Source organism: Rattus norvegicus, chromosome X, assembly GCF_021556685.1.
Source record: "Rattus norvegicus strain SHRSP/BbbUtx chromosome X, alternate assembly SHRSP_T2T, whole genome shotgun sequence".
Classification (NCBI taxonomy): domain Eukaryota; kingdom Metazoa; phylum Chordata; class Mammalia; order Rodentia; family Muridae; genus Rattus; species Rattus norvegicus.
Window position 1 is genome coordinate 110,919,381 of NC_141554.1, and position 13,748 is coordinate 110,933,128.

A 13,748-nucleotide genomic window follows, 5' to 3' on the forward strand; every position below is an offset into this window, starting at 1 on the left:
CTTATGCTTACTAAATTAACCTTTTAAAATTCTCTTCAAATAAAGGAATTTTGAGCATACAGCAACTTTTCTGACAGGTTCCCACTAAAATATAAGAGGACTAACAAAATAGATAGCAGTGGTCATTAACATTTTGTATGAAAACGCATGCATACATATGCATTTGTACTGTAGTCTGGCTCTGAGCCAATATAGCAAAAGAGGAGAAAAATAAGCTTAAAAAGTACAGTTAACTCCATGACTAAACATGTGAAGAGACAGCCTGATGTGGCCATATTGGAAGGAGGGATCTTTTGAAACAAAGGATCCTTTGGGAAGTTGTGTCAAATTACTTGGCTGAACAGGAATAATGGGCTATGCGTTTGTATAAAGCTCAGCTGCCGTTTCTGCTATTTGGTAATGAACTGCTTTTTGTATATGAAGATGACGACACTAACCAACTGGAAGTATGGCATATGCTAAGTCTAGTCTCTAGGAGTGAAGCTGGATTACTTCAATCTTCCACAGTTTAGGGTCCGGCCCCTTTTGGAACTCGTGCGCATATTTGTGCAAACGAGGTAGGGTCTGTGACTAAGTGGCACAGCCAAACCAACTGGCACAGGAGGCACATGGAGGCTTCACATCCCTGACTTTGGCTTATTCAGTCCTGCATTCAAACACACTGAGATAATCAGTTACAGACATCACTGAATATCGCAAACGCAGAGCCTCACCAAAAGGCACGAATAATAAATCTGTGTTTTATTCTGTCCTGACTGTATGGAGCCCACTTCCTAACAGTTTTAGTTCATGCCATATGAAATATTTGTGTTTAAATTGACAACATTACCTATGACGCACAGATTATTTTTCCAACTATTAAAGTTATTCACCAATTACAATGCTTATTTCTGCTCGTTAGTTATCACAGATGTCTCATTTAAAGAGAGGCCTCTAATACTTTTCTGTCTCTTTAAGACAACAAGGAATATGATGCATATCTCTCTTACACAAAAGTGGATCAAGATACTTTGGACTGTGACAATACTGAGGAAGAGCAGTTTGCTCTTGAAATACTGCCAGATGTGCTAGAAAAACACTATGGATATAAACTCTTCATCCCAGAAAGGGATCTGATTCCAAGTGGAAGTAAGTAACTTTGCATTTTGTCTTTAAAACATTCCATTTCTTTCAGCAACTTCTATGGAAGCAAGCCTCAATGCCAACATTTTAGAAAATTGTTTCTCACAGGAGATGGAATTTTTATTTCAAATTCAAATTGTTCCTTGTGTATGTTGTGAATTTAGAGCATCTCAAGTTTTACAATTCAAGTCTGTTTATAGAACTTATACCATAAGTGTGGTATTTATTTCATTGCTTTGGTTTCTGAGATAATAATGACACTTCATTTAAAAACAAATTGTAAAATTTGGCAAAAGCAACTCCGGTGTACTGCAGTTCCAAAGCTGGACTCTTGTCATTGTGTTTCTACTTATAACTACAATAAATGTCACTAATAACTTTGAATCTTTGCCTTTCATCCTTCTTATTCACTCTGCCTTGTCACTCATTCACAGACTTATGGAAAAATCCACGTTTAAAGGTCTATGATGCCATTGGGAGCAGTATTTTCTGTATGTATTTAGTATTTAAATAAATTATAAGATGTGCCAGACACTGTAGGTTTGAATGCTACTTTTCAGTAATGCTACATCTTGAAAGCTACCCTTGAGCTTGCAGAGTAAATCCAGTTTCGAGTAAAAATGAATGCTTTGTTCTTGTTTAAAAACATGTGCTTTGTTCAGAACACTTATATGGTAAAATATAAGTAGAACTGATGCCTAAGAGATTATCCTTGCCCTCAAAGAGCTTTTAAAAATATTATTGAGGAAAAATCAAGGGACTATAACATATTTGGATATGTGTCTGTTAAAATTCTTAAAATGCTAATTTATAAAATATGATATTTACAAAATAAAAATGTTTATCTTTAGATTTGATGGCATTTAAGATAATTTCACGTTATCACATTTCAAATTTATATTTGTGTGTATGCTTCTGTGTGTGTGTGAGAGAGACAGACAGACAGACCGACAGACAGACAGACAGACAGAGCGAATGTTTATGTACTTATCTTCCAGATGAGGAAACAAAGACTCAAAGAAGCCTGACATCACACGGCTGTCAGAAACAGAGCTAGAAATAGAGGATAAATCTCACTCCACTAGACCATGCTGTCATGCTGTTCCTCAGTAATATTTATCCAAGTCACCATCAGTTCACTGTGGTCATTAAGCTAGGAGAGACAAGCGCGGGAACCAACTGTGTTTTGATTCTTTCTTTCTTTTTTTCCTTGCAGATCATATGTATGTGACTTTGAGTACATTTATTAGTATGTACATTTAATGTACATTGAATAATCAAAAGAAAAAATACATACAACCCATTTCCTTTCCTCAGTTAAAATGTGTCCAAACTCATTCTTCCCATGGTATCTCTAGTCATTTGTTTTGTGATTTCATGACTTGAAATGCAATTCTACAGCAATCAAATGATAAAGTAAGGAATATCCTGATGCCTCAGACTCATTTTTATGCCTTAATGTCTTTCTCCCAAATCATGTCCCTTGTGTCTTTTTCATTCTCACTTCAACTATCATAGCTTAGACACCAACTGTAGTATTCCAACCATAGTAATTGTATCTCGTATTTCATTTATACTTTGACTGTTCCACATAATCCATTAACATGTGAACATCCCCAAAAGTACCAAAACACTGTTCGACAAGCTTTGATTTTTCACTACCTCCTAAAATGTAAAATGCACAAGCCTTCCCTAAACATGTTTGTAATTGCTGCTTGTCCATGTTTTTCTTCCCCAAACCATTTTATTTGCTGCCTACCATTACCTCTACTCAAAGCCTCCACTATAGCCAAGTTATGCCTATGATATGCATTATGTGTGTTCCTGAACTGCTGTTGTTCACGTTTCCCTTACATGCCTTTGTAGACTCTTGGCTATTTTTCATATCACTTACTGTATTAATCTCTCCAGCCCTCAGTTTATGGTGGATATGTACTTTTTGCCTATTAGGCCTATATAATGATATAATTTTTGTCTTTTAACTTTAGGTAGCTTTCCATTTATCTTTATCTTACCAATATCATTATAAGTCCCATGGATAATATAGTGTTACATTTATCTTTGTAATTATATTGTAATTTTGAGATAATAATAAGATTTAAAGTGATCTGGTGGTGCCTCATAACTGTTGATTTTGTTTCAGCAGTGTTAGGTGAAGAGAAGAAAAGGAAAAGAAAATGAATGAGGACTTTGCTTATTGATTTTTTTGTTTTTAAAAAAGTTTATTAATTAATTGAAATTTTTGGATAATGTATTTTGATCATATTCTTCCCCCCTTACCCAACTACTCCCAGATTGGTCCTCAGGACAAGACATGCTTTCGACCTCTTGACTATTAGTCTACTAAACAATTTGTCTAAAACATATGTTGCTCTTGTTCTTAATCTGTTACAAACCTGAATGTATTCAGGTGTTCCATCTAGGACATGAGTGCTATTAGCACTTATAAAAGTCTGTAATGCCTCAGGACTATGATGGATGGGTCAGCCATGATTCCAGCCCTCACAACTTCCGTTCTATCAAGAGGATTACACATCAAATGCAGTAGAGATTGGATAATCCATAGAATATAATTTTCGTATTTTTTGAGATTTCACAATCATCAGAATGACTAGAGACTTGACCCAGGGTGGTGCTACAGGGTAGATGGTACAGAGGACTTTTTTCCACAGCCAGCCATTTGAAAAACTATACAATTTTTAGATGCAACCGCTGGAGGGTGTTTGCTTTTAATCCTTCCTTCCTGAACTAGGGAATTCATGTTCTCTGAATTCCGATTTGTGAGTATAACCTGCAGAAGTTCTTTAAAAGGCTCTTTGACAATTTTTTCTTTTCCATCAACATTTTGGTGCTAGCTGAGCAGTCACCATGTCACGATTAACGAGTTTTTCCTTGGCATTTTTAGCACGCATTCAGGAAGTCGATGAAGTATATGAATAATATACTTGATTTACACATGAATGACAGAGTAGACCATTTTGGACTTGGTGTATGCATGTTATTAAAGAAGCTTCTGTGGTCTGAATTTGCAGCCATTGGTACAGATTTAACAGGTTATGCTATATAAATAGAGACACATTCCTTGGGGGGGGGAACCTAGCTACAATATTGTAAGCTGTTTTTGTCCCTCACATCTCATTTAATGCATATTGACCTAAGACTATTCCTTCCTCCAAAAGTAGCAACAAGACCTTTGAGGACTATAAATGCAAACTTCATAAGGTCCTTCTTAATCTACGATAACTCCCTAGGAATCAAATGAGTTTAAATGTTGCTCCCTTCCATGAATTTTCAGCCATTGTTCTGCCTTTACAAATAGTACCCCACTCAAGCCCATCAACTCAAGATATTTCCCGTGTCCAGAATTTTAGAAGTGCATGAATCTCAGTCTTAGTCTCTCTTGCTCTCTCTCCCTCCCCTTCTCTCCCCTTTCCCCCACTAAGAATTCTCACACATCTCAGAAACAAAGATAGTGATCTTCCAGAGGAGTTGGTGTTGTCTATCTTCTTTTACCACATACCTATTGGAAAATGGTTGTTGTGTGCCTGCTATGAACCGTAGGGATGAGAATATTTGAAACAAACATTTTTCCCTAAATGTGAGACCAGGTCTTCAGATTTGGGACATTACTTTCCTGGCAATAACTATGTTTCCATTCTTAAACCAGTGGCCAAGATCTTCTTTATGTTTTCTCAGGTTAGGTGCCTAAATGTGGCAAGAATTTGTACTTTCCAGTAAGTTTGGTCTATTTCTTCCCAGACTAGAAACATCTGTCCCGAGAGCAGTGAAAGCAACTTTGTTGCCAACAAGCATCTGTATGTCAGAAGTGACAAGCAACCAAAAGAAAGCCAGATAAAAAACACCCTACTCAAACTGCCTAGAGACACAAACTAGAGAAGTAGAGATTTTCTCACCCTTGCAGCTGCTGAGTTTTGTGCTGTAAAGTACCCTACACAGAGCACATTGTGTTCATGGGGCCTAGTGGATCCTTGAGGAATGAACAGATGTGCGCTGAAGCTGACATGTGACCAACAGAACCCAGCTGTGCAATTGAGATCTTGAAATTGAGGACATTTTTGGATGAGTACCATTATAGCCTCTCGGACCCATCTTATCTCAGAGTTTCTGCACATATTATAAAGCATAAAAGTATAAAAAGTTACGGAATCAGTCCGAGGTCATTTGGTTGGAAAGGGAAAAGAGCAGTCTAAGACAAAGAAATGAAACAGAAGAATCTATCCTTTAGTCCTTAGTTACCTTTAAAAGAAGGAAAGTGAGTTCCTTAAAAGTGTATGTGCAATATTTATTAAGAATTATGACTCAAGCTGATTCTAGCAGTAGCTTTGAACAAAAGTGTAATTGTGTGAGTAGCAACTTAAAGAAGAAAGAAAATTCTTCACAGGCATTACCACAGTTTCCCCCCTTTTATTTATAGAACAATTTTGGAAGATCTCTACATGAACTATTTGTGCATGATTATGGCAGAGAAAGACACTAGTGGCAGAAAATATTATGCATATGACTAACCAACCATGCCCCTTGAAATTATATCTCTAAATTCAACCTCAATTGACAATATTTTTTACTTGTTTTCATGTCCAAGTTCCTATGATGCTCTCTTACTCAAGAATCCTAGCACTCTTTCATGAATTTCACAGGAAATGTTTCTCTTATTCATATATGTGGTAACCTTTTCTAATCTTCAGTCTCCTAATGATTAGGACTAGTTGTGTGATAGTTCTGACAATGAAATAACAAATGACTAGAGAATCCATCAGCTGTCAGGTGATCCCTAGTGACTTCTGAAGTGAGGCATGCAAAAATATTTTTGTACACGGCCCTGTAAGTAGTCATTGCCAATGGTCCCTAGAATCGCTGAACAGATTGGACACAATTCAAGTAAGTTGTCTTTGGGGAGTAATAAAATCCCTTTCCAGGCAATCTAATGTCTGTGACCTAAAAAGTGTGAGGCAGAGGTGACATGTACAACCAATGAAACTTAAAACATTGTTTGAAATTTACTCCCTGGAATAAAATTAAGTGTCTTGATAATTTCCTTCATGCTAGAAACAATCAAGAGCAGAAATTGTATTCTAACCATCTCAAATTTTGCTAAGGTTAAATGGACCAGTTTTCTCATCAACATTTGAGGTAGAGGTTAGAATCTATTTAATCAGCAAATGTGGAGTTTAAAGAAGCACAGGCTTTTCTTTTATATCAAATGAGCAGATAAAGTCTTGACAGTTAGGGAAATATAGAAAAAAATCTCCATAATCAATAATAGCTTTGTTCCATAGTTAGTAAGGCAATGCTATCATGAATTAGTTACATATGTACATTTCTAGGGCTGGGGAATAATGGGGAAGGAAGACAGAATGTGGACATTCTGTAGCCCTGTTAAGTTCCACTGTATCTTTCTTTGCTGTCTTTGAATGTGAAAAGGTGAAGGACAACAGGATGGAGACCCCATTTCCATGGTTGAATGCAAAACTATGTGTGAAGGACTCACTATCACAAATAAGGCCTGCAAACTCAGACATGTAAGAAAACAACGTGTCCCCCAACACAGAAGCTTGTAGTAAATCTAAGTCGAATGCCTATTTACCCACAAATCATTCTTCATGCGATTCTTATACTTGCCAATCAAGAATGAACGTTCTTTGGCAGAAATGTAACCCAGCTATCTACCTAAGGACTTGGGAAATGTGGAGAAAGGGGAAGTTTTTGTAGGGTACATAGTATCACACATCGGAAGCACATGTGTATGTAGTGTCATATGCATGTGCCTGTCTCAAGGAAAATGGTAGAGTCTGTCTCTGTAGCAATAAAGGACAGAATCCTACCTCTGTCAAAGGGGAATCAAGGTGACAAAGCTTTCACATCAGTCAACGTACAGTCAACCTGTATGAAAATTCCAGTAGTGCTTCTTACAATCATCTAAAATCCAAAGAATATTTTCAATTACATGGTAATGAAAATTACCTCACTAGAAGCCTCATGGTATGCCAAGGGTCTGAAAATTTTTCCATCAAAAGTATATAGGTGTGAAAAGTATGTTTTTGCTATATGGGAAACAGATTTTTAACTTAATGTGCTAACCTCTATTTTAATAAATCCTCTTGTTAATTTTTATCAGTTCATGAAAAACTGATAGAGTATTATATGATTTGATGCATCCCATCTCAGTCTAATGATACATGCTTTTGTGTAATAGTTGTACATAATTGTGACTTTAAGTATATCCAAGTCTTATCCTTTGAATCTGGCAGAGTACCAAATTATCCTATGCCCACACCCTACATATTTGATATTTTAACTTAAAAAATAATCCATATACTCAGATAATAACCTCAATACAACTGCAAGTACAAATGCGAACAAATTTACCAATACCTAAGTAATCACTTTGCAAAATCATATGGTCAGTATCCAGAAGGTTGACCACCAAAGACTCTGTAAATATAGAGTTTTATTGTCTCTCTAAATCTATAGCCAACACAAAGCCTTGATGTACAAAGGATACTGAAGTCTTCAAAACCAAACATATCCCTCTAGATGCAGTTAATTAGGCCTGCTATTCTTTCTGTTTCTATTTTATTTGTGTGTCCCCTTTCCTTATGCCCTTTGCTTTATTAAAACAAACAATTGATTTTCCCATCACTTCTCTTTAATCTAAAGAAAAACTACTTCTATAAATAAGTACACTTTAGTTTTCTTTCATAAAACTCCTGAAAGGGATTTTTAAATCCAATTTACCATACTTTTCATAAGGTTTTAGGAAGTCACTTTCATTGATATCCACCAATAATGATGTATACCTGCATATACACAGCCAAAGGAGGGTCTGGTGACATGGCATTGTCTTTCATAATGTGTTGCAAACAGCCAATCCCTGGGTAAGAAAAAAGAAGATGCTTCTTGACATTGGCACATCTAATGTAGATTTTTCTTCCTATCCTAACTTAAGCTCCTTCATCAAAACTCCACTGAAGTTTTTTCTTTGCCTAGTTATAAATGTCATGAATAGGTCACGAATATAAATCCCTAAATTTTGAAAAAATGTCTCTTTATTATCACGTTTTGGTAACAAGCTTTGAAATACATTTTCTGAAGGCTTCTAAAATGTCTCCCACAAAACCACAGCCTACCAGGGCAAACCTGACTGCCTATTGGAGACCGTGCTTTGGATCAGTAACGTTATAACTTGATACCTGTTTCTGCTTAGTTTCTTTGGAACTGTTCCAAGCCTAATCACTCTGCCTGGTCTATAATCCAGGTGTGGCAAATCTTCTCTATAAAGGTCAAGTTAGTAAATATTTTAAGATTTGTGTATCACATATGCTCCCCGGTGCATCATGTTCATCTTATTCATCATCCCAAAAAGGGCAATTTCTTTTTTTTTTCTCCATCTTTATTAAATTGGGTATTTCTTATTTACAATTCAATTGTTATTCCCTTTCCTGGTTTCCAGGCCAACATCCCCCTAATCCCTCCCCCTTCCCTTCTATATGGGTGTTCCCCTCCCCATCCTCCCCCCATTACCGCCCTCCCCCCAACAATCACATTCACTGGGGGTTCAGTCTTAGCAGGACCAAGGGCTTCTCCTTCCACTGGTGAAAAGGGCACTTTCAAAATGTAAAAAGTGTCACTCTTTGTTCAGGGGCCACCCAAAAACAGGCCATAGGTTTTCAAAGATCCAGTTTTAAATCACAGTCATTAGATATAGATATACCACCCTGAGGTGAGGGGTGATTCATACTTAGAGCCCCCAACAAGGATTCCCTGGTTAAAGACTAACATGTAAATTACTAGGACCATGCCTCATTTGTTTCTTCTCCATTATATACATTTTTTGCAAGAGCATTAGATTCTTATTTTTCCCAAGGAGAAATAGAAAGGCTAAAAGGAAGAAGGGAACCAGGAGGAAGAAGGAGGAGGGGCAAGAAAGAAATGAATGAAAATGTAGTGAAAAAAAATAAAAGAAAGAAGGAAAACTCAGAGGTGAAAGGAAAAGCTAGGCAAAGCAGAAAAGAAGAAGAAAGAACTGGACAGAGCAAGTGATCGGAAGAGGTGAGAGAGAAAGAGAGAGGAGGGGGGAGAAAAACACAGAGTGAGCCAGACTAAGAGAGCAAGAGCACAGGCTCCCCTTCTTTCCCACAGAGCCAGGCAGCTCTTAGCGGCACCTCCCCAGCTGCTTTCAAACACCGAGGTTGCTGCCCAGCCACTGATCACCATCCCAAGAAGTGAAATGTGGGCTTCACATCTGAAAACTTCCACTTGCTTTTTCACCAAGTGAAATGGAACACAGAATTCAAGGTCCAAGCAAATGGCTTGTGTTTTCTTTGGGACACTTGGGCTCTTTCTACTCAGGGAAAATTTGGATGTACTGTCTAACTCCAGTGCATATGATTAATGTATATATAGGGCAAACCAGGATAATTCCATTTTTTTTCTTCCACAGCAGGTTTTCAGCCCGAATTATCTGGATGCTTGCCTCAACTCTCCAGTAGACTTTGCCAGGATAAGCAGAGCCAATGTAGTATGCTGGAGACTGGGAGCATTCCCTCTCTCCAAGGTTCCCTTCAACACCCACACCCTGTGCAGCTGAGCAGAGTGAGAACTGTCCTAATAAATTTCTTCTGGGGGCAAAAATTTCTAAGATGCCCCTAAATCCCTAAATGCATTCTGCTTAGCTGTAGAATGGGAAAACATAATAGTTATGTGAACTTGGCAAAGTATACTAATGGGAAAAATATTTTACCCTCTTCCTTTCCCCATCCCAGAAAGAGACCATCAAAGATGAAGTCTATGATACATCAATTAAATCAATCACTGATCCACTTGAAATTTATCTTTATACAAAAATATGTATGTACAGAGTTTACTTCTTTAAAAAAATAACTGGGCACTTAAGGCTCTTTTATGAGACATACAAGTGGAGTCACAGAAATTATCTTTATGGCTTCTGCTGTCTCTTCTTTCTGGTAACTGCTGTTTCCTCTTGAGATGACAGGAAGTTTTGCAGAGTTCATTATCCCCCTTCTTAGATCACCTGGCCCAACCATAACAATTGTCTGTAAGCATCTTTTTTCCTGCTCTAAATAATGACTTTTTAACTGGTTCCTTAAGAAATTCACATAGTAAGATTTGATCACTATCCTCCCCTCTTCACCCCAAATCCTCCCAGTCTATGTTTCTATAGGTGTCTTTAGAATATGACCTGATCAAAATACAATAGTATTGGTCTTGGGAGTGTATATACAGTGACTACTGCAAAGGTTTGTACACTACTTTTCAAAATTTCAAAGTCTGAGCTGCACTTGAGACAAGATTATGAGTGAAAGTTGAGTCTTAGAAAACAATTTAACATTTCTATGAAATTACAATGAATATATCCACTTGAATATATAAATCCACAATGAATATATAAAAGTATATCCTCGTGTATTTTTTGCACCACTACCATGATTCTGAGCATGGGATTTGTTTTGTTTTATTTTTGATTTGGAGGAAAGGTAAAAGGAATCTTTGGAAAGATGTATGATAGTTTATTTTACTGTATCTTACAGATCCAACTTCTAATGATGAAGCTTCCTACATAACTTCTTTCCTTTTTGGAGCAGAAAGGAAGGAAGAAAATGAAGAGTCAGAGCTGTTCATACATTGGGATAGTATCTTCCCACTCTAGTGAAACTTTTCACCTTTCCTTCCATTTTGTTTCACCAAATCTCTCAGTGACAAACCTCCCCACTGCCCTAGGCAGTGCTTTTGGAGATTACACTGCCAACTTTTCCCTCTGAATAGATAATCTATAAAAGAAAACACTGAAAAATATTGAGAAGTTCACCCCAACTTAGTGAGTAGCCTCATCCTCTAACATACTGTCAAATGTACCTACTGCATGAGGATCTACAGAAATAGATTTATTAATATAATTAAATAATTATTAATCATTTAAGAATAATTAACAAAAATTGTTAAATGAGCAATACCGTGTATCCCTTTTGAAGGTTTATTTTGTTGTTGCTGTTGTTTATTAGTGGATTGCATAGAAATGTTGCTCATGGTTGCTTTTGAAAGCTTTCCCGCGGCTAACTGGTAAAAATGTGATCCTGGAAAAAGAAGATCATCTGAAAACTGTGCATCTGTGTTCTAAGTTTCTCTTTTCAAATGGCTCGTACCAGGCTGTTTGATGTCCACATGCTATGTGCTAAATGTGACTGCTCAAAGCAATCAGTAACCTGGGCCAGATTCAAGGTGACAACTGTTGCTATGCTTCTGTAAGCACTGCTTCTGCTAGAACATTAGTGCATTAGACAAGGCCCTGAGCTCTGCCTAGTAAAGACAGCTTTCTGGTGCAGCGCCTGTGTCCAAGTCTCCATTTGTTAACACACGTGTATGGGCTTCACTGTATGGCAGATGAGACTGAGGGAAGTATGATTTCTAAAGAATTAATGTATGGGACAAAGAAACCTACTGATAATTGAGTCACGCCCTATCATGAAGAAAGCCATAATACAGGCATCTCACTTTCAGAATTATAATACAAAGTAATTTATTTCTAAGTATCTCACCTTCTTTCTCTCTTTTCCAGACATTGTATACCACTTCTAGACCCAATGCTAATTCCAACCTTCATTTTTCATTCTTAATCAGTAGAATGTTCCTACCTATTTCATAAACACAAATCACTTATCTGTTTATTAGTTTGAAGGACAATATTAAGGACCTAATACTGCAAGAGACAAAAGGTATTCTGATAAATCAGATAACTGTGATTCTACAAGAGATTGCCCACCCACCATCTCTCTCACAATTGCTCATGTTGGTAGCATACACACATAACATTTATTTTAGCAATCGAAATAGGGGTTGTGTACACCATTATTATTTGTTAGCTAAAAATTATAAAGAGAAAACACAGAAAGGAAGAAACACACCAAACTCAAAAGAAAAAGAAACCTATTGAAAGGTTTCTATTCACCTTTCATCAACTGGTTGATGACTTGTTCACTTAAGAGGACTCACTAACAAGCCTAGAAGTTTACCTTGAGTTAAGTGATTAAATAAACATAAAGAGCTAAACTAGACCTAAACTATAAAGAAGCAAAAGTGTGTGTCATCAGTACACTGTATGTAATGATAAGGCTATGAAAAGGATTGAACCAGTTGTTTAAAATTTCTTAACTGTTGCAGAAATGGGCTTTCAGAATATGCGATACAAAAGAGAAAATAAAATGGACTTTAGTTAAAGCCTGGGTCTAGAATGCAAGCCTAATGCTTTAAAGACACTGTCTTTGTTTTACTCTTCTCTCTTTCTGTGATTTATAGCATATATTGAAGATCTCACAAGATGTGTTGAGCAAAGCAGAAGACTTATTATCGTGCTAACTCCGGACTATATTCTCAGACGGGGATGGAGTATTTTCGAACTGGAAAGCAGACTCCATAACATGCTAGTCAGTGGAGAAATCAAAGTGATTTTGATTGAGTGTACAGAATTAAAAGGGAAGGTGAATTGCCCGGAAGTGGAATCACTAAAGCACAACATCAAACTTCTGTCACTGATCAAGTGGAAGGGACCCAAAAGCAGCAAGTTAAATTCTAAGTTTTGGAAGCACTTAGTGTATGAAATGCCCATCAAGAAAAAAGAAATGCTATCCCACTGCCATGTTCTAGACTCTGCAGAACAGGGGCTTTTTGGAGAGCTTCAGCCTATACCTTCCATTGCCATGACAAGTACCTCAGCCACAATGGTGCCATCGCAAGCTGATCTCCCTGAGTTCCACCATTCGGATTCAATGCAAATGAGGCACTGTTGCAGAGGATACAAACATGAGATGCCAGCCAACACCCTGTCAGTACCCTCCTTAGGCAACCACCACACTTACTGTAACTTGCCACTAACACTACTCAATGGACAGCTACCCCTTAATAATTCCTTAAAAGAGACTGAGGAACTTTCAAGGAACAATCCCTTACTACCATTATCATCCAAAGAGCTTAGCTTCACAAGTGATATTTGGTAGCAGAAAAAAAAAAAAAAAAACCTCAATTCCTCAGAACAACTAAATGAGAATATGAAATCTCTGCTACACTGAGAATAAATTACTCCTAAAAACATTAAGGTGCTGAAACTGTGAAGAAAAAGGCACAACAACCATGTTTGTACTTAAATATTTTATTTACCTTTATAGAATAGTAAGGGAATAAAAGGTCTTGTTTTTGTAGTGTGGCACCTTGTCACAATGTACAGATTTGATTTTTCCTGGAAAAAAAATTGAATTGTGTCTTTTCCAAGCAGGTTCTATGGCACCATATGATCTGCCCATATTTAGGAGTTTGGAATTTAAACAATATTTTTCATAAAAGAGAAAGAAAGAAAGAAAGAAAGAAAGAAAGAAAGAAAGAAAGAAAGAAAGAAGGAATTTGAAAATTTCACTGAATTTGAAAATTCTGAATGAAGGTTTAAGGGAAAAGAGAACTTCTATAAAGTAATTGAAAGCATCTGGGAATTGTACAAGAACAAAGCAGACTGAGGCAGCCAACTGGAAGACTGTACAGGAAGATCAGTTGAGAAAATGAATGAAACATTTGCATCTTCTTCAACATAATGGACAACTCCT

General features: G+C 36.9%; 1 protein-coding gene across 2 annotated transcripts in view; it reads left to right on the forward strand.

Moving 5' to 3' along the window:
* Il1rapl2 (interleukin 1 receptor accessory protein-like 2) overlaps nucleotides 1–13,493 on the forward strand; it is a 1,310,993-nt gene extending 1,297,500 nt beyond the window's left edge. For both annotated transcript variants that reach the window (NM_001166342.3, XM_087599348.1), the window contains 2 exon segments: nucleotides 958–1,128; nucleotides 12,454–13,493. In NM_001166342.3, the coding sequence (NP_001159814.1) occupies nucleotides 958–1,128; nucleotides 12,454–13,151 (869 nt within the window). In that variant the 3' untranslated portion in view covers nucleotides 13,152–13,493.
* The last annotated feature ends 255 nt before the right edge of the window (nucleotides 13,494–13,748 follow it).